General features: G+C 39.7%; 1 protein-coding gene and 1 pseudogene across 1 annotated transcript; both read left to right on the forward strand.

Annotated features, from left to right (window-relative positions):
* Nucleotides 1-8,052, forward strand: part of LOC120566942 — a 31,633-nt pseudogene extending 23,581 nt beyond the window's left edge.
* An 825-nt stretch (nucleotides 8,053-8,877) lies between these two features.
* LOC120566943 (caspase-3-like) lies at nucleotides 8,878-20,931 on the forward strand. Its single transcript, XM_039813663.1, has 7 exons — nucleotides 8,878-8,896; nucleotides 10,951-11,016; nucleotides 11,361-11,524; nucleotides 12,290-12,418; nucleotides 14,571-14,746; nucleotides 19,324-19,438; nucleotides 20,510-20,931. The coding sequence occupies exons 2-7, from the start codon at nucleotides 10,955-10,957 to the stop codon at nucleotides 20,746-20,748; spliced, it is 885 nt and encodes a 294-aa protein (XP_039669597.1). The 5' UTR covers nucleotides 8,878-8,896; nucleotides 10,951-10,954; the 3' UTR covers nucleotides 20,749-20,931.

A 20,931-nucleotide genomic window follows, 5' to 3' on the forward strand; every position in this document is an offset into this window, starting at 1 on the left:
GCAATATGTTCTATTAAAGAAAAGCTAGAAAATAAATATTTGTGTGTGCTGTGAAGTGGTTAGAAAGAATTAAATCGGAATCTGCTAAAATCGTTATTGGCTGGCCTAACTCAATGAAAATCGGAAATTGGAATCAGCCTAGAAAGTTGTAATCGGTGCAGCTCTAGTTTGGAGCAGTTTGTGAACAGTGTTTTCTGTTGGAGATGGTTAGTCCCTTTGGGGTAGACTTTTGGCTTTTTCACTTTGTAAACCTATAACGTGCACAAAAAAGATATTTAACACTATAAAGGAAAGGGGAAAAAGTCAAAAAGCATAATATGAGCACTTTAAAGTTTAAAGAAAAAGAATGCTTCCTATCCTCACACTGCTATGTACAATCAATTTGTCGACTGATTGGAACAGCAAATTGCTGCATTTCAGATTCAGAATCAGATTTATTGCCAAAGTGAGTTACACTTACAAGGAATTTATCTTGGTGCATACATAAACAGACAAACATATTATACATTGATATGAAATAAACAATAAATACAGAAACTGATACAAAATAGCTGTTCAACAGCTGTTTATAGACTGCATTGCCACAGGAGCATACAGCAACCACTACATGGCAGCGCCTACTCTTTAATTCCCCAACGCTATAATTACCAGTGTTGGGCAAGTTACTTTTAAAAATTAATTAGTTACAGTTACTAGTTACTTCTTCCAAAAAGTACCAAAATTAGTTACTCAGTTACAAACTATAAAAGTAACTAGTTACTTAAGAAAGTAACTATTGCGTTACTTTCAAGTAACTTTTTATATGCTCAAATGTGACCCCACCTCCACCCCTCTTTAACGGAACTTAAAATACATGTGCATGTTCAATTATTTATGATAAATCTGAATATTATAATGAAATGGACACTTGATACATTATTAACAGAAACAATGTACACAAATCTAAACTATTTTAATGTTGCTGTGGGACAAAGTGAGACTAGCCTCCAATCAGATGCCATGTATGTAGATATTATGTTTATATAGTGGATCGATACAAATAAGACAACACCTCAACAGGCCACAACTGGGCAAAATGAAATTATGCTTGTAAAGCACTATACCAAAAATAAATAACAAATATATACAGTCTTTGTAGTGCAAATAACGCAAGTGGCCTGATGTTTATACTTGTGCGTAGAGCAGGCGCGCGTGTGTGTTTGTGTGTGTGTCTGTGTGGGGGCGGGGGTGGGGGAGAGGAGTGTGTGATAGAGCGAAGTGAGAGAGTGACGGCGATTAGCTTTGGAGTGAGTACTGACTCTAGAGTCATAGTGAGAGAAACAAAGTGTCTCCCCAGTTCTTTCTGACCACGGTGGGAAATCTGGAGCAGGAAAAGTTAACCCTCTCATTGATTTAATAACGCCATACCTGTCTCTCTCTCGTTGACTGACTCGCTTGTGTTGTTCGTTGTGCGTCTGACTATGCGTGCTTACGAACACCCGCCCAACTCTACCTCTTTGGCTTGGCTTACCATGACATTTTACTCAACCTCAGCCAGTCGTCAGCATTTATGCGGCGTGTCGTACACTGCCCACTAACCAAGGAAGAACAGTAAAAAAAGTCTGTCTCTCGGCTCAGACTCAGAGATCTAGTTGGTCTGATGAAAAAAACAGCTTCAAAATTTAGTAACGCGCCACATTTTTTTGGCAGTAACGGTAACAGCGTTATTAAGATGGGAAGAGTAATCAATTAGATTACTCGTTACTGAAAAAAAGTAACGCTGTTATTTATAACGCTGTTATTTATAACGCTGTTATTCCCATCACTGCTTATTACAGTAACTCTACAAATGTCTTTGGGAACTGTTAAGTAACCATCCATGCCAGACCTGTATGTTTTGCAGTCTGAGAACTATAATTGCGAGATGCTAAAATATCTGCACTGTCCTCAAGATGATAATTAATATCAAATGAGAGGGTATCTGGACTAATAATGTAACTCCTGTCTTATGTTCTATCTATCCCTGTGTGTGTGTGTGTGTGTGTGTGTGTGTGTGTGTGTGTGTGTGTGTGTGTGTGTGTGTGTGTGTGTGTGTGTGTGTGTGTGTGTGTGTGTGTGTCACTAGCATCCAAGGAGGACCACAGTAAGAGTGCATCATTTGTATGTGTGTTGCTAAGTCATGGAGACGAGGGCGTGATATATGGCACCGACGGCTTTGAAAAGTTGGAGGAGCTGACAAAATACTTTAAAGGAGACCGCTGTAAGAGTCTGGTGGGGAAACCCAAGCTCTTCTTCATACAGGTTGGTTAAATATACCCACATTACCTCACACATACACGTGTACTAGTTGAAACAATACCTGTTCATCTTGTGCCATCACTTTCAGGCAATGTGTCTATAATGCTTGTAGACGGAGACGTAGCTAACTAGGACACTGATTTCCAAAATCCTTGCTACGGCCAGGGCTGTAGTCAAGTCCACCTTTGTCGAGGCCAAGACAAGTCCAAGACCAGGACTAGTCGAGACAGAGTCAAGACCAAGTCCAAAGAGGTCCAAGTCAAGACCGAGTCCAAATGAGAGACAGTCAAGATCGTAGAAAGAAAGGGTCAAATTAGGCCACATTATTTACTTAAAATATAAAATGGAAATGTTCCCATTATTTAACTTTTTACTTGTCCTGAAGAATTCATAGTACAAAGTGCTCACTGACATTGTGTGTGTCCAAAGTGAAAGTGATTGAAGCCTGATGATTGAGGTATATGATGCAGCCAGGTGTATACCAGGCGACCAATCTCAATGCCTGTTCTAGATGGATTTTAACTTAAACCAACACCTGTTTTCTGAACGAGCGTGCTCCCTCTATGGTTTTGTTTTGAAGGTGGAAGTTACTTTAGAACAAAAGCATATAGTGCTGGACTCGGTCGAGACCAACTAGAATATTTGGAGTCCAATGGCCAAGTCCGAGACAAGGTTGAGTCCAAATACAGACGAGTCAGAGCAGCAGAAAAGCGCCTCGAGTCAGAGTCCGGACTCAAGTACTACAGCCCTGTCTACGGCTGTGCTTGGAGATGCTTGTTTTGTAGTGTAAGGTTTGGTACACTTTGTCTAAGTTTGCAAAAAGTACTCTCAACAGTATTATGTTATGTTTTTGTCACTATTTGATGCCAGGCTTCGAATATAAGAAGTTTACATTTTATGTACATGCAAGGGCAAAAGTTTAAATTCAGAGATGTGATTTAGATAAAATCGGAATTGCATAACAATCACCGCTGGTTGTTATTGTAGCTTTTTAAACCACATGCCCTCAGTGTCTCAGTACAACCATCAAATACCATCACAGTTAAAGCCGTGGGTGGCAGTTTTTCTGGAAAAGACAAAACAAATGCCAAAAATGTGAAAATATAGCCCTCCTCCTGCAGCTCCCTTCTTTGAGAGCTTGTGGGTGTGTAGAGCCATTTGAGATGACATACTGTGATTCAGGTTCATGTTTATGAATAAAACATGTCAACACTGGTGAAGTGTTACAGAGATGGAGAGAAAATGCTGCTAATAGTTTAGCCTTCTGGGAACCATAGCTGTGAGCTTTAGCCACAGCTGTGAGCCTTTGGCTAAGGTTAGCAAAAGGCTAAACAATAATAATAATAACTTTAAACATTTTCTCTCCATCTCTGGAACATTTCGCTGGTATTGACATTTGTTGCATTTATTGTCAGACTCTCTTTTAGACCTTTTGGGGGTTGCTTTGCAGTGTATTCAGTCGTTGCCAATGCTAGAAAAGCAACTTTTTCTGCAGAATCTTCTATCATTGAATCAGGCTTTCACCATCTGAAGGGACGTGTAAGTGCACTTGCGTTTTGTAGAACAGCCAATAGGAACGCCCTCGCTCTGAAATTATCTGTGATTGGCCAAAGTCCCCAGTCAGGGACTAGTTTTCTAAAGGCTGATAATAGAGCCAAGAGGAAGTCTAGTTATCTGTCAGTCCACTTTAATTACAACATGCTGAAAGATCAGTATGGACTTTTTGCCCGATGATGCCAGAAAAAAACTGCCTATCCCAGCTTTAATGTGCATAATGTATGTTATATTTAATGTACCTGGATTTCCTTTTGAGGCGTGTCGTGGGAGGAGCTGGATGACGGGATTGAGGCCGACAGTGTTGATGTTCAAACATCAGAGAGGATTCCTGTGGAGGCAGACTTCCTGTATGCCTATTCCACCGCTCCAGGTAACACGCTGTACACCGGAAGTGGTAGAAAAGACTTTCTGTCTAATTTCTTTAAAGCCCTGGTATTCAGTATGTTTTTAGGGCTGCACGATATGAGGAAAATATGTAATATACGATAATGTTGTTGAATATTGCAACAATATTATTTGCGATAAAAAAGTTTACTCAGTTCTGCCTTTCTGCTTTCAGTATTCTGCTAAAATGCAACAAATTGCTTGTTGAATTTAAAAAATAATAACCATTTCCAAAATTATTTTATTGGACTAATTTAAAAATTGAATTGAGCATAAAAAGCACCATTAAAAAGAGAACAACATCCCCGGTCTTACCAACTTGTTTTATGGTAAAGGTCCCATGACATGCTGCTTTTTGGATGCTTTTATATAGACCTTAGTGGTCCCCTCATACTGTATCTGAAGTCTCTTTTATATAGACCTTAGTGGTCCCCTAATACTGTATCTGAAGTCTCTTTTATATAGACCTTAGTGGTCCCCTAATACTGTATCTGAAGTCTCTTTTATATAGACCTTAGTGGTCCCCTAATACTGTATCTGAAGTCTCTTTTATATAGACCTTAGTGGTCCCCTCATACTGTATCTGAAGTCTCTTTTATATAGACCTTAGTGGTCCCCTAATACTGTATCTGAAGTCTCTTTTATATAGACCTTAGTGGTCCCCTAATACTGTATCTGAAGTCTCTTTTATATAGACCTTAGTGGTCCCCTAATACTGTATCTGAAGTCTCTTTCCTGAAATTCAGCCTTGTTGCAGAATTACAGCCACTAGAGCCAGTACCACAATGAGTTTTCCTTAGTATGTGCCATTTCTGTGTCTATAACTTTAAATGCTATTGAGGAGGAGAGAAGGGGAGCAAGGTAGAGGGTGGGGGTGTGGCCTTTACCAACTCAGGGGGGTAAGCCTCTCTTCAGAACTCGAACCTCCTATGGCGCCATTTAGATTTTTTCGAATGAAAAATGCCTGATGGAAAGTAAAATTCGATTGAATTTCATGAATATCGACTCAAAGGAAATACGTTCGGTCTCATTGGATTTTATCTTGATCGATATACGGCTTATGCAATAAACGCTGATGGAAACGTTATTTGCCAAATAAATAATGAATTGCGATTAAGTTTTAGGTCATTTTATGGTTGCAACCCGCCACAAAATGAAGTGTTTGATGTTTTAGTTAATTTCCACCCAGTATTTCTGATCTGTTTGCACACATGGTGGGTGTCAACGAAGACATGTAAGTGTAAGTGGACGAATGAGGAGACAAGAGACTTTTTGAATTTAATTTACGTTCCCACACCACAGGCTGCCTCCGTTGTCGTCGGGCATTTACGTGCATGTGCATCTGCATCATCATAGCAATGTGTTGATAACGTCATCGTTTTCTTATTATAGCTTGATATGTCGCTATCAGCTGGCACATAAGCACTATTACAACTTGTGCAATATTGATCATTTGTTGGTAGATTGCGCGATCCATTTTGTCTAGCAAAACTTTGTTTGCAAGTGTTTGCTTGAATGTTGTGCGATTCAGTGCGAAAATGAATGGAAACACCTTAAAATGTCTCAAATCAATTCGATACACCAATTTGACTGCAAAACAGCATGTGACGTCATTACGCACAGGTTTTTATTCGCTTTAAAGCCGTTGGATGGAAACACACTTTCACCAGCTTTATTCGCATGAGTTTTTTTACCGAACTTCAGATAATTCGATTGACAAGTGGATGGAAACTTAGCTACTTGGACAGCGAATAACTTTACATCTGAAGCGTCTAAAGACTTTATTTGTCCATTGTTTATTTCTAAAGAAACACGACAATGTATAAAAGGCTCCATTACCTTGTATCTGACGTTATGGCTCCGTAGCAGACGTTTTTGTAAAAATAGGCCAACGATTGAGTCATAACCACACGACTTACTGTCGCATAGTAGACAAATTACCGTACAGTACAGGAGAAGGTTGCAGGCAGTTTCAACTTACATTAGCTGTTTAAGTTAAATTACTAATATTTACTAGCATTTTAGTTAGTAATAATTAGCCTGTGCCTATGTTATCCCCTGACATATACCTACCATATACCAGGTTGCTCATGTCACATTTATGTCATCTCTCTCAGTTGGAGGCTGCGCAGTAACGCTCAGCCCTCACCGGAAAAGTGCTTCTAATATCCTTCACTGGTCTCCGTCCAGAGCAACGGGATCTGTTGGTCCAGTTTATATACTGTCTATGGGCCAACTGCCATGCTTCGCTTGTTTGCAAAGCCATGGTGTCTCTCTTTTTCTCATGGGTGGGCCATATTCTCTGGGCGGGCAAAGCAGAGAAAGGGGAGGTAACCTTGCTCCTTATGACCTCATAAGGAGAAGATTCCAGATCGGCCCATCTGAGCTTTCATTTTCTCAAAGGCAGAGCAGGATACCCAGGGCTCGGTTTACACCTATCGCCATTTCTAGCCACTGGGGGACCATAGGCAGGCTGGGGGAACTCATATTAATGTTAAAAAACCTCATAAAGTGAAATGTTCATGCCATGGGACCTTTAACACTCTGCACTGTACCTCTCCCAAACTGTATGGACTACACTGCTGTGCCAAAAGAAAACTTGGCTTACATTTTAAATTGCCGTTTTCTACTGCTACTCCTTCAACTACCTAAAAAAATCTGAGCGTCTTAAGTGATATGTCGCAGCCTTTCACAACATGTTTATTGGGATAACCGATAAAAAACAAACAGATATACTGTGCAGCCCTAGTATGTTTATGATCCATAATGAAATGGTAAGAACACTCGTAACGTGACTCGTCCTGCAGGCTACTACGCATGGAGAAACGTGACCAACGGCTCGTGGTTCATGCAGGCGCTGTGCGAGATGTTGATGCGGTTCCGCGGAGAGCTGGAGCTGATGCAGATCATGACCCGCGTCAACCGCAAAGTGGCGCTGCATTTTGAGTCCTCCTCCAACCTGCCGGGCTTTAATGGCAAGAAGCAGATCCCCTGCATCGTCTCAATGTTGACCAAAGACTTCTACTTTGCTGATTTCCACCCGTGAAAACGGCTAAGCTGTGGGAAACCGAGTCACAAGTGACTGTGCCGGTATCACTTATTTCATATCCCTCTATTTTACCTTCAAAGCAGCCTGATTTCTGCTCTCTTTGGCCAAACAGTTCATATAAAACAGGATAACATTAGTTTTAATGTGACTACCCAAAATAAATAACAGTGTTATATGGTTGAGCCTGAACAGTTTTTTTTTTTTTTTTTGTTTTTTTTATGATTTTGTTTTTAGTGTTGTGATCTTTTAGATAAAACCTAAACCAGTTTTAATTATATTTTTGATCATTGTGTGTTGCAGACAAGATACTAAGCGGTGTTGGGACCATTTTCAGGGCTGCATTTTTAATAAGCCTGTTTCAGTGATTACTCACTTGAACTTTAGCAGAAGCGTGGAAATGTGGACTTCTGTTTTTTTAACTACATAAACATAATACTGTATGTTTGCAATGCGTCTGCTTTTTGAATGTTTTTGAATGCAATAAATGCACAAGCACAGATAGATCATCGTGAAATATCTGGCCATCACATGAAAAAAAGAATATTATGTAGAATATTTCTTTCCTTTTTCAGGTGGTCATAGATCTACTGCAGGTGTTGTAGTTTTCATGTATTACTACATTACCACTGTCATTACCTCTGCACTCAACCTCTGGGGATGTTTTAATAACTTTTACTGGGATCGGTGATAGATATAGATTTGTTTGACAGTAATAAAAGTAAATACAAGACTGGTTGTCCTGCCATACAATTACCATGTTAAGAATAAAAACAATGAAACGTTCAGTTTATTTCCATTGTGGTCCTTGTTACAAAGGGTAAAGGGAAAATAACAGATCTCAAAGTCTATGGCATATTTGTGTCTACATGCTGAGCGTGCAGTGGGACATTTTCAGCACAGAATTTTTTTTTTGCATGCATATAAATTATATTTTGTAGGCAAAATTATTATGGGGCATCCAGCTTTCTGGCTCTGCTATTGGAGACCAAGCATATTGATGCAGTAGAGTATCAGCTGTGAGGAGTCAATAACCAAGTCAAAAAAAAAAAAACGAAGAAGAATGACTAGAAAATAATGCGCTATAATAATGCGCTACACGCAATACACACAAACACACACAATTGCACACAGGTTAAAGACTCCAAAACTACATTTGAACAATAGTAAGGTTGCTGGCATTTTTAAAGCCTTAATACAGAAAGCACCTTGACATTTGGGCTTATGATTCTCAGATTCCATTGCCCAAATGCTGCCTATACTGGATCATTGCTAGATACAAAATAAAAAAATACTGTAAGTTTATTAAATGCAAAAAATAAGAGCATTTTTTGTGTGTTTTTGTTTTTTACAAAATAATATCAGAAGTTCTATTTCTGGGTGATGTTGAATCCTTGAAGTCAAATTGGTTTCCCTTGTATGAGTTGTGTAAAGTAATTTCCCCTAACCCTGGAATTGTTCGTGGCGTTCTGGACAATTTTCTAAGCCAATCAACTGCTGGCTTTTTGTGGTTTCTCCAGCCCACACAGGGAGTAGCGTTCCTGATTGGCTAAGAGTTTCAAGCCTGTACTTCGAACGAACAACTGGACATTTCCTTGTAATGCTAAATTTTACCACCGTCCCACAAAAGAGGTACGTTTATTTTGAAAGAAAAATATATATATTTCAATTATTATTCACATATGATTTTGACAAAGCACGACTTATATTTGAGTGTCCTTTCTTGGTAACTGAGCTAACCAACTTCAGGTAAGGTTAATGTTAACGAGGTAAAGTTAGCACCTGAAATCCATTTTTAGTTGACGTTTAGCTAAGTGAAGTTGGAGGCTATTGTGAACTCACTCGTTCAAAACTTGGCTAGCTAATGCGGGTGCAAAAGTTTTCGTGTGTGTCTTCAACTCGCAACGTTAACGTTATTCGTTGGTCATTTTTAGCCTTGTTAATTTCATGTGTAAATTAACGTAATTAAAGTTGTCTAGTAACAGTTGCTTCCTGAATGAGACATGGCTACAGTTGCGTGACCACACTTTTGAATCTATGGGCATTGGTCGTGTAACGTTGACTATAAAGTTCAGTTTACATTTTATTACGTCAGCCGTTGAACTAGTATTCCCACAGTCCTGTTTTACAGAAAACCGTATTTGTTAACTAGCTAGCTAGCTACATTTGACAGGTGGGTTATGTAACATTAATATGTATAATTCCATATGACTAAAGTGTCATCTTCGCTTTTAACTGACCTACTTCTGATAACAGAGCTGTAACGTTCCAATAATTCAATGGAGTTTCGTTTTGACGTTACAGTATTGCATCCTTTCTCTCAAACACTGATTTAGTCTATTCTAATATAATTTATTTATAATGATACATTAAATATATTTGGTATACGTGTATATTAATTAAATAGGTCTAGCTTGCCTCTCCACCCATGGTCTTCTTAACCTAACCACAATAAACGAGACTAACCACAAAGTCAACAACTTCCTCGTTGTGGTCAGTTTGAACCACCCATCAGGGCTTTGCTCTCATGTGTTCACTGGTTTCGAGTTTAAAGTCTGATTAAAACGGCTCTATAATTTAGCATCCTGTATAACCTAAACATACAAACAACAAAAATCCCGTAAACATTACTCTCAATGAGTTTTTGCTATCCAGTAAGAAAAAAAGAGTGGGTGGACCTATCTTTTTACTTTTAGACATAATATTTTAACGTAAATCATACATGTAGGCATACATCTAAAGGGCTAGCTAGTTCACCCAAATTGCAAAGGAACACATTTTACAAATCCCTGCTGCCTCCCTCAATGGGGTTAAATGAAATTGAATTTCAGCTGCCACGCTGGATAAACCACATGCCTCACTGCCAAACGTTTTCATTGGAATTACTGTCTACCAAAGAAAAAGTCCCTGTGTGAGAGGAAACCTGTTGAGTGCCAGATCTGTGCCAAAATACCAGTTAGAAAATATTTGTTATTTGATAAATGTGATAAATAAAATAAAATCTAAGGGAACCATGTCAATATACAGTATGTCATGGGTTGATGTTAAAAACAATTACTGTGGCCTATAGGCCTATGTCTTATCAGTTTTTCTAAACTCCTAAACATCAATCCGGTATGGTTGCCTTAGTTGTCATTGTTATTTGCTAGAAAGATAAAGAGAGTTTCATTCCAGCCTTCAGCAGTACTTGGACAAATCAAATGAATATAGTAGGGCTGCTGATTATTGAAGAAACTAGAAAATGTTCACATTTACGGAACTGGAATCAGATCATTTTTCACATTTTTTTTTCATGAAAATTACTCAAACTGATTAAATCGATTATAAAAATAGTTGGCAATTAATTTGATAGTTTGATTCATTTTTGCAGCTCCATAATATAGTGTGAAAACTAAATTAACAAATCATATGTACAGTATGAACCCAGTCAATCGTACGAAGTGGCTTTTGCTGATATGAATTGATCATATTGATTTGTTTGAAATGGCATTGACAGTAATTGGATGAGCTCTGCACATACTTTGACAGAGTGCAAGATAGTGAATACCAGGAACTGGAAGAGAAAGATAAATGCCAATCGAGAAGCAAGTGTTTTTTTATTTTTTATCTTGGTGGTTGTTTCCACTTTCACCAAATGGAGGTCCTATATTTTCTGATCACTGCCTCGTATGCATCCATGCCTGTAGGAACATGGACGTGACGCAGAGTGGTGGGGACACTGTGGACGCCTTGAAATTGTTTTCAAAGAAAAGGTAATAATTATTGTACACTGATGACATAAATATATGGGCACAAAATATTGGACAGGATATAAGAAAACATTTGTGTAGTTTGACTACACCTACAGCCATTCATCCCCTCCATTCCTCTACACAGTAATAATAAGTTATTGTAATCTAGGAGGTAGAGATGAGCCAAACAATGTATTTGAATATTGTGTGTGTGTGTGTGTGTGTGTGTGTGTGTGTGTGTGTGTGTGTGTGTGTGTGTGTGTGTGTGTGTGTGTGTGTGTGTGTGTGTGTGTGTGTGTGTGTGTGTGTGTGTGTGTGTGTGTGTGTGTGTGTGTGTGTGTGTGTGTGTGTGTGTGTGTTGTCAGGTCAGATGCAAAGCCTGCAGGCAGTAGTAAGACTGCTGAGGAAGTGGACTCTGCCCCCTGCATCAGTAAAACAGCAGGCTCTGACCCTTACCGCTACAAGATGGACTATCCCTGCATCGGAACCTGTCTGATTATCAACAATAAGAACTTCCACAGTAGCACAGGTAACTACACCCATTTAACAAGTGTGTCTCACACACACACACACACACACACTTCTTTAATTTCGCAGTCACAAATGTTCTGTAAATGTAATAACTGACAACAAACAAGTCTCATGTGTGTGTCAATGTGTCACCCTCATTTTACTTACAATGTGTAATACAGCAATTGTTAAAAAATCTTTTTTAAAAAAAAATTTTCTAAAGAATAAAAAAACAAAAATTTTTTGGATTTTTTTTATTTTACATATATTTTTTCACGAGTCCACTGTGTTAGCAGTTATAAAGTTACTTAGCTTGTTTGGTAGTTTGATGGATAGTTAATTAGCTAATGTTAGCTTGCTAATTCCACCCACAGTGCTTTCACTAGTTACAAAAAAACGAGCCCAACAAAGTTGTCACTCATCTGGTGAGAGTGTTGTGCTTTTCTACGCTGTGACAAGAGTGTGTGAATGAAACATTAAGTTGTTAAACTTGACTAATTTAGTGGCTGGCTGGCTAGTTGGTTAGCTTGCTCGCTAGGAGGCTCAGTTCTCAGTTCAGCATCATCTGTATTAGAGAATAGAGTCACTTCATCTGATGTTTAAAGTGAATAAAATAGCCTTGCCAGTCTACTTACTGGAGTACCACAACTACACATATCCTCTACAAGTACAATTGTGGCTGTATTATATATTACCCCCAATCTATTAGATTAAATTTGCGCCCATGATTATAGCTGCCGACTACTGCATTTCTACCTGTGTGTTTGCGTGTGTCTCTCTCCAGGGATGAGTGCTCGGAACGGGACGGATGTAGATGCTGCTGCTGCTATTGAGACCTTCACTAAGCTGGGTTATAAGATCAATTTCAAAACTGATCAGACCGTGGCGCAGATGAAACAACTGTTGTCTAGTGGTAACAGAAACTACAGTTTTTTTATTTATTTAAAGTGCTCATATTATTCTCATTTTCAGTTTAATAACTGTATTTAGAGGTTGTACCAGAATAGGTTTATGTGGTTTAATTTTCAAAAAACACCATCATTTTTTACATTGCTACAGCTCCTCTTTTCACCTTGTGTGTTGAGCTCTCCGTTTTAGCTACGGGGTGAGGCATCACACTTCTGTTCCATCTTTGTTTGTGCGCGCTTCCTAGGTAAGAACTTACTTACTTACTTACTACTAGTCAGTTGCAGAGTATGAGGGCGTGCCATGCTAGCAGCTAGGTGAGCACTATAACTTTAGAGGTGTGAATCTTCACTGATCTCCCGATTCAATTACGATTATCAGGTCTTCGATTCGATATCTCGATGCATCACAAAATCAAAAAACACAAAAACATTTTTCTATTAAAGCCATATAGGATATTTGACTTGACAAACTGTCAAGTGCAATGCCCAAGCTGCAATACGTAACTTTAGACTGGAATGATGAAGTGTTTGGGTTCATTTCTTTAAAGTAGCTACCATGAAGGTTTACCTATTTTAGATTAGTCATATACCACCCTACTTTTTACTATCAAATCTATTGTGCTGTATTGGAATAAAAAAAATTAAAAAAGTTGCGGGCCAGATGGTACCCCATGTGGACGTGCAGCAGTGAAGCAAACACACAGAAATCCAACTTACAGTTAGCTGTTAGTCCAAGAAACACAGCTCAAACACGAAAATGAAGTCACCAGCTACGGCAAAGTCCTCTTCAGCAGGGAAACACGCTGTCGTCCTCTCCGGTCCAAAATCAGCGTCCTCCGGATCAGCAACTCTCCGCTGTTAGCTCCAGCTTTAGCTAGTCCGTTAGCTCCAACTTTAGCCAGGCACACTAGCACAACGTTTGTTCTAAACCACTGCTGTTAGACAGGAAAAGTGCCGTAGTGTAGCTACACCTCTTTAGCTTCGTTATTCCACTTAGATCTTCTCCAAGCTAACTATTCTAGTGCCTCCCGATGTTTCTCAGTGTTTTCTTTCCTTTTCTCGATTTGTGATTCTCTCCACTCTCCCGTGTGTGTGTGTGTGTGTGTGTGTGTGTGTGTGTGTGTGTGTGTGTGTGTGTGTGTGTGTGTGTGTGTGTGTGTGTGTGTGTGTGTGTGTGTGTGTGTGTTTTATGGTGGGCCACTGCATCGATGCAGCATCATCCATGTCCGCATCCCGATGCATCGATTATTTGATTAATTTCAACACCTCTATATAACGTGTGTTACAAAGTGATGAGGGTTCGTCACGGAAGTAAAGGCTTGACTACAATAGAGCAGTTTGGAGCAGTTTGTGAACAGTATTTTCTCTGGAAGATGGTAAGTGCCCTTTGGGGTGGACTTTGGGCGTTTTTTTCACTTTGTGAACCTATAACGTGCACAAAAAAGATATATAACTCAATAAAGGAAAAAGCCGAAAAGCATAATATGAGCACTTTAAAGTTTTAAAGAAAACTCTTCTCTCTCTTCTCTCACACTGCCATGTAAAATCAATTTGCCGACTGATTGGAACAGCAAATGTTGACAATTGCTGCATTTCAGATTCAGAATCAGATTTATTACCAAAGTGAGTTACACTTACAAGGAATTTCCCTTGGTAGTTGGTGCATACATAAACAGACAAAATACATTGATATGAAATAAACAATAAATACAGAAACGGATACAAAATAGCTGTTTATATAGACTGCATTGCCACAGGAGCATACAGCAACCACTACATGGCAGCGCCTACTCTTTAATTCCCAAACGCACTTATTACCGTAACTCTACAAATGTCTTTGGGAACTGTTAAGTAGCCATCCATACCAGACCTGTATGTTTTGCAGTCTGAGAACTATATCTGCGAGATGCTAAAATATCTGCAATATCTGCACTGTCCTCAAGATGATAATAATTTCAAATGAGAGGGTATCAGGACTAATAATGTAACTCTTGTCTTATTTTGTGTGTGTGTGTGTGTGTGTGTGTGTGTGTGTGTGTGTGTGTGTGTGTGTGTGTGTGTGTGTGTGTGTGTGTGTGTGTGTGTGTGTGTGTGTGTGTGTGTGTGTGTGTGTGTGTGTGTGTGTGTGTGTGTGTGTGTGTGTGTGTGTGTCACTAGCATCCAAGGAGGACCACAGTAAGAGTGCATCATTTGTATGTGTGTTGCTAAGTCATGGAGACGAGGGCGTGATATTTGGCACCGACGGTGCTGAAAAGTTGGAGGAGCTGACAAAATACTTTAAAGGAGACCGCTGTAAGAGTCTGGTGGGGAAACCCAAGCTCTTCTTCATACAGGTTGGTTAAATATACCCACATTACCTCACACATACACGTATACTAGTTGAAACAATACCTGTTCATCTTGTGCCATCACTACAGCCCTGTGTACGGCTGTGCTTGGAGATGCTTGTTTTGTCGTGTAAGGTTTGGTACACTTTGTCTAAGTTTGCAAAAAGTACTCTCAACAGTAATATGTTATGTTTTTCTAACCGTTTGATGCCAGGCTTTGAATATAAGAAGTTGAACATTTTATGTACAAAGTCTAAATTCAGAGATGTGATTTTAGATAAAATCTGAATTACAACAATCACCGCTGGTTGTTATTGTAGCTTTTTAAACCACGTGTCCTCAGTGTCTCAGTACAACCATCAAATGCAGTCACAGTTAAAGCTGTGGGTGGCAGTTTTTCTGGAAAAGGCTAAACAAATGCCAAAAAATTTGAAAATATAGCCCTCCTCCTGCAGCTCCGTTCTATGAGAATGACCGTTTTCTTTGAGGGCTTGTGGGTGTGTAGAGACATTTGAGATGACATACTGTGATTCAAGTTCATGTTTATGAATAAAACATGTCAACATTGGTGAAGCGTTACAGAGATGGAGAGAAAATGCTGCTAATAGTTTAGCCTTCTGGGAACCTTAGCTGTGAGCTTTAGCCACAGCCGTGAGACTAAACTATTTAAAAAAAAAAATTCTCTCCATCTCTCGAATGTTTCGCTGGTATTGACATATTTGGTATTCATTTATTGTCAGACTCTTTTTTTAGACCTTTTTTTTAAAGGACATTGGCCAAAGTCCCCAGTCAGGGACTAGTTTTCTAAAGGCTGGAAACTGAGCCAAGAGGAGATGCAGAAGTCTAGTTATCGGTCAGTCCACTTTAAAGGTGCCCAAAGCGATGTGACGCGTTTTTTAGGCTACAACATTTTTTGTCACATAAAGCAAACATCTCCTCACCATCCGCTAGCTGCCTGTCCCCTGAACACACTGTAAAAAAACGCGGTCTCTGAAGACAGCCCAGGCTCCACAAACCAGTGGCGTAGGCAGAAATAGTATTTTGGGCGGGCCAGTACAAAAGTGAGTGGGCCATTTTCAAAAAGACTAGCAGTAGCAAAAAGGACAATCTGAAAAAAACAGCAACAATTTTACCTTCCAACATACTGCATTACAATGGCAATAGCAGTACTGTCTACAACATGCTCAACCAACAAAACTCTGTCTAAAAAGTTTGTACACAACAATAGATAAAAACCTGTCGATTTTAACCTATTCAGGCTAAAATATATTTGCACCGGCAGAACCAGCAGCATTGGCTCTATACAGCACTGTTATAAAATTAAACATTTCATTGCACAAAGTGGCAACTAATCATGAACCCAAACAGAGAAGGCATCAAAATGACATACTGCATGACATAGAATAGCCTACATCAGACAAAAATCGCACATGTAACATATCCTGTCCATATGCTTCAGGACTATGGTCAGATCATGAGCAGCACATGTTCTACCAGCAGTAAAAGAAAATCAAAGAATGAAAACTTCCAGCCTAGCATTGTTTGAATTATGAAAGATATAAGGAAAAGTGGCCAGCAAAGCGCCAAAACTTAGACAGTGTATGGAGTCCACGGCAGTGACAGGATCAAAGAAAACTACGTCACTCACGGATAAGTTATCTTCTTATTTAATGTGGGCAAAACACAAACGCGTTTCAGCTAGAAGCCATCATCAGTGTTCATCATTTCTTACTAAATAGTAAGGTTACTAGGTTACTAAAATAATAACGCAAGAAGCATGAAACACGTTTACTTAATGTTAACTCTGTGAGGGCCTCCTCTCGCTGATGGGCTGTAGGGGTGGGCGATATGGACAAAAAATAATATCTCTATTTTTGCAGATTTTGACGACAACGATAATTAGACGATATCCTTTTAAAAATGTGTTTTTAAAAGTCTGAGTTACTTAATCACTGATGATAATAATGGGCACAATGTTGAATGAAAAGTTATTTATTTTCTTTAAAATGTAAGTATTAAAGTAAAAACAATTCAAAGACAAAATACTAATACTATACTAATACTAATTGAACTAGTGTAGGAATTTTGAACTCTGAGTAAACATTCAGTTGTACACCACTGCTGTAATGTAAATTGTGCAGCATACAAGCAAGATGAAATCATAACAATAAACAAAGGGCTCTGTTCTGTAACATATTGCAACAACCATGTCCTTATTGGCAGCAGTCCTGGAGCTAGGATAGGGCCGTGTTAGGCCAGGTTCTGATAGTCCTTCTGACCGGTGATTTATGCTGGGATCAGGAATAGTTGGATGTGACCTGACTGGCCCAGGTGAGGGAGAGGAGCAGTTCTGTATGCTTTCTTGATGTTAGAGTATACATGGTCTAGTGTGTTCTTCCCTCTAGTAACACAATCTACATGCTGGAAAAAAGCTGGGGAGTACAGACTTTAAGGACGCCTTGTTAAAGTCCCCTGTATCCCCTCCAGGTGATCGCGCTGCAGTTTGTTCACTATGGTTAGCAGTGAGCCAAACTTGTGCTAACATTAGCATCGGGGGTTATGTAGACGGCAGTGTGCTGTTTTCGTAGTAAATAAAATGGCCTGTATATTACCGACAGGGCTTCCGGGTCAGGTGAGCCGTGCTGGGCAACAATCCTGCGGTTGGTACTCCATTCATTGTGCACAAAAATGCAGTCCTCCGCCTCTGGTCTTGCCAGGGTTATTTTCTCATCCTGCCGGTAGCTAGCTCGGCGTGCTAGCGCCGACAACAACCTGGAGCGCCCGGTCTGGCTATGTCCTCCGGGATGTTATGAGCCGCCTGTAAGGCTCTCGTAACGGCTGTGTTGTATCATAGTCCTGTATTGATTAGGTCAGTGTGGCTGTACTTGTATAAATATACACCGACAGGAGACTTGGCTAGTAGCCGCTGCACGCGCGCCGCCATCTTTGTTGACATGAGTGAATGTTTAGCGTTCCCATGCGTGTTTTGAAGTGTTTTTTTTCGAAGTAATTTAAATACTCGATAATGTCAATTTGCACATTGTTAACACAACAATGACGATATCGTAAACGATATATATCGCCCACCCCTAATGGGCTGTCAGCTCCGCTGGGGAAATGTCTGCACATGCTGCAGAAAAACACGTCCTTATTTACACTGTATTCCATCCAAGAAAACTGTCCATACCACTTTAAAGAGAAGCCATTGTTGTCGCGGTAACTTTTAACAGTACATTGCTTAACACATCCATGGTACATTGTCTAAAAAGCCAGCTAGCACTGCTGAAGGCAGCCCGGAGAGTCTGCCTGTTGTTACCATAGCAACCACCTATGTTCCAAGGCTTCCTAATTGTTTGATCTTAATTCTATGGTTTAAACAGTTTCGTTTTACCGTATTTTCCGGACTATAAATCGCTCTGGAGTATAAGTCACATCAGTCAAAAAATGCATCATGAAGAGGAAAAAAACATATATAAGTCGCACCGGACTATAAGTCGCTTTTATTTAGATTTTTATTTTTTTCATCTGTCAACTATACAATAGCACACAGAACAACTAGCTACCAGGGCGTGGAGCATGGATGTATTAAAAGGCGTAGAGACGTAACTGCACCGTTGACAAGTCCCTCCCGACTCCTTCCTCCAGCTCTGGCCATCTTGCTTTCAGCCCGCGATTAGCCGATTAGCTTTCTTTGTTTTCTTCATTGCAGTAAAAGTAACCTTTTCGGCAGTCCCTCACAAGTTTCTCCCTCATTTCAAACTTTCTTTCTGCTGCTTGATTACTGTTTTCGGCTGCATATTTTACTACCGGCAGTTTGTTATCTCTTTTCTTTCTCAGTTGTCTTTAGGAGCAGCATTCTAGTTGTCACAAGCCTAGAGCGCCCTCTCGCGGCTGTAGACGGCAATGTTTTCAGTATGAATTAACATTTAAAAACATGTTACATTATATATATTTTGGATATATAAGTCGCACCTGACTATAAGTCGCAGGACCAGCCAAAGTAGGAAAAAAAGTGCGACTTATAGTCCGGAAAATACGGTAATCAGAAGAGAAGACACATTAAACACACACAACTAGCTAGTTATGTTACTATTTCTTTTTTTTTACATACATTTGGATATTTTTCATAACAAAACAATTGATCAAACTTGGCTGGGCGGGCCAGTGAGTAAAGTGTGCAGGCCAGTGCCGCCCTGGCCCATTACTGGCTATGCGCCTGCCACAAACGGCAACAAAAACAAACTGCGCCAACCTGCACCACCAAACATAACAAACAGTGTTCCAGCCAATAACCGACAAGAAGGATTTGGGGTTGGGGGGGTTAGTGTGCGGAAGGGAGGGGGACAGGACGGGATGAGGAGGAGGAGGAAGAGGGAGGGGCGAGCTAGTCTCATTTTGTTTGACAATACTTCGAACGTCAACAAGAAGTAACGTCACCCAACATCGCTTAGAGCACCTCTAATTACAACATGCTGAAAGATCAGTATGGACTTTTTGCCCGATGATGCCAGAAAAAACTGCCTATCCCAGCTTTAATGTGCATAATGTATGTTATATTTAATGTACCTGGATTTCCTTTTGAGGCGTGTCGTGGGGCGGAGCTGGATAACGGGATTGACACCGACAGTGTCGATGTTCAAACATCAGAGAGGATTCCTGTGGAGGCAGACTTCCTGTATGCCTATTCCACCGCTCCAGGTAACACGCTGTACACCGGAAGTGGTAGAAAAGACTTCTGCACAATATGAGGAAAATATGTAAGATGCGATAATGTTGTTGAATATTGCGACAACGTCATTATTTTGCGATTATAAAAAGTGTACTCTGCTCTGCCTTTCTGCTTTCAGTATTCTGCCTGCAAAAATCTGCCTGCCTCTATGGGAATTTAACATAGGGGTGTACTTACTCATGCCCCCTTTATTTTAAGAAGAACATTTATTTATATACGACACATTATTCATTCACAAAGATAATTGCTGTCCTTAAATTTGGATTTTTCATAATTCTTTTTTAATTAAGGCATTAAGATCAATTTCCAAAAGATGATTTTTTTAATTTATTTTTTATTCCTCTTTTTAGTCAACTTTAGAATGGGTTCATAAACTTATGAGAACCACTGTAAAGTGCGGTTTTCTACTGATACTCTCTTTCAACTAACTAAAAAAATCTCGGATTGTCTTTGTCGCAGCCTTTCACAACGTGTTTATTGCGATACATACATACATACATACATACATACATACATACATACATACAGTACAGGCCAAAAGTTTGGACACACCTTCTCATTCAAATGCGTTTCCTTTTTATTTTCATGACTATTTACATTGTAGATTCTCACTGAAGGCATCAAAACTATGAATGAACACATGTGGAATTATGTACTTAACAAAAAAGTGTGAAATAACTGAAAACATTCTCTAAACAGTCTTATATTTTAGATTCTTCAAAGTAGACTGCGAACTTTACGCGGCAGCATTTTATTAATAAGAAAAAATTCCACTAATTAACCCTGACAAAGCACACCTGATGAAAGTAAAACCATTTCAGGTGACTACCTCGAACGCGCATTGAGAGAACACCAAGGGTTTGCGCAGTTATCAAAAAGGCAAAGGGTGACTAGTTTAGAAAATCAAAATAGATACGTAAAACAAAGAATTGTACGTTATATACACTTATGTATGTATGTATGTATATATAGTGCCGCCTTAGTATGTTCATGATCCATAATGAAATGGCAATACACTCGTAACGTGACTCGTCCTGCAGGCTACTACTCATGGAGAAACGCGACCAACGGCTCGTGGTTCATGCAGGCGCTGTGCGAGATGTTGATGCGATTCCGCGGAGAGCTGGAGCTGATGCAGATCATGACCCGCGTCAACCGCAAAGTGGCGCTGCACTTTGAGTCCTCCTCCAACCTGCCGGGATTTAGTGGCAAGAAGCAGATCCCGTGCATCGTCTCAATGTTGACCAAAGACTTCTACTTTGCTGATTTCCACCCGTGAAAACTGCTAAGCTGTGGGAAACCGAGTCACAAGTGACTGTGCCGGTATCACTTATTTCATATCCCTCTATTTTACCTTCAAAGCAGCCTGATTTCTGCTCTCTTTGGCCAAACAGTTCATGTAAAACAGGATAACATTAGTTTTAATGTGACTACTCAAATGCACTGTCAACATTAGAATAAC

The sequence above is a fragment of the Perca fluviatilis genome, chromosome 10 (genome assembly GCF_010015445.1).
Source record: "Perca fluviatilis chromosome 10, GENO_Pfluv_1.0, whole genome shotgun sequence".
Classification (NCBI taxonomy): domain Eukaryota; kingdom Metazoa; phylum Chordata; class Actinopteri; order Perciformes; family Percidae; genus Perca; species Perca fluviatilis.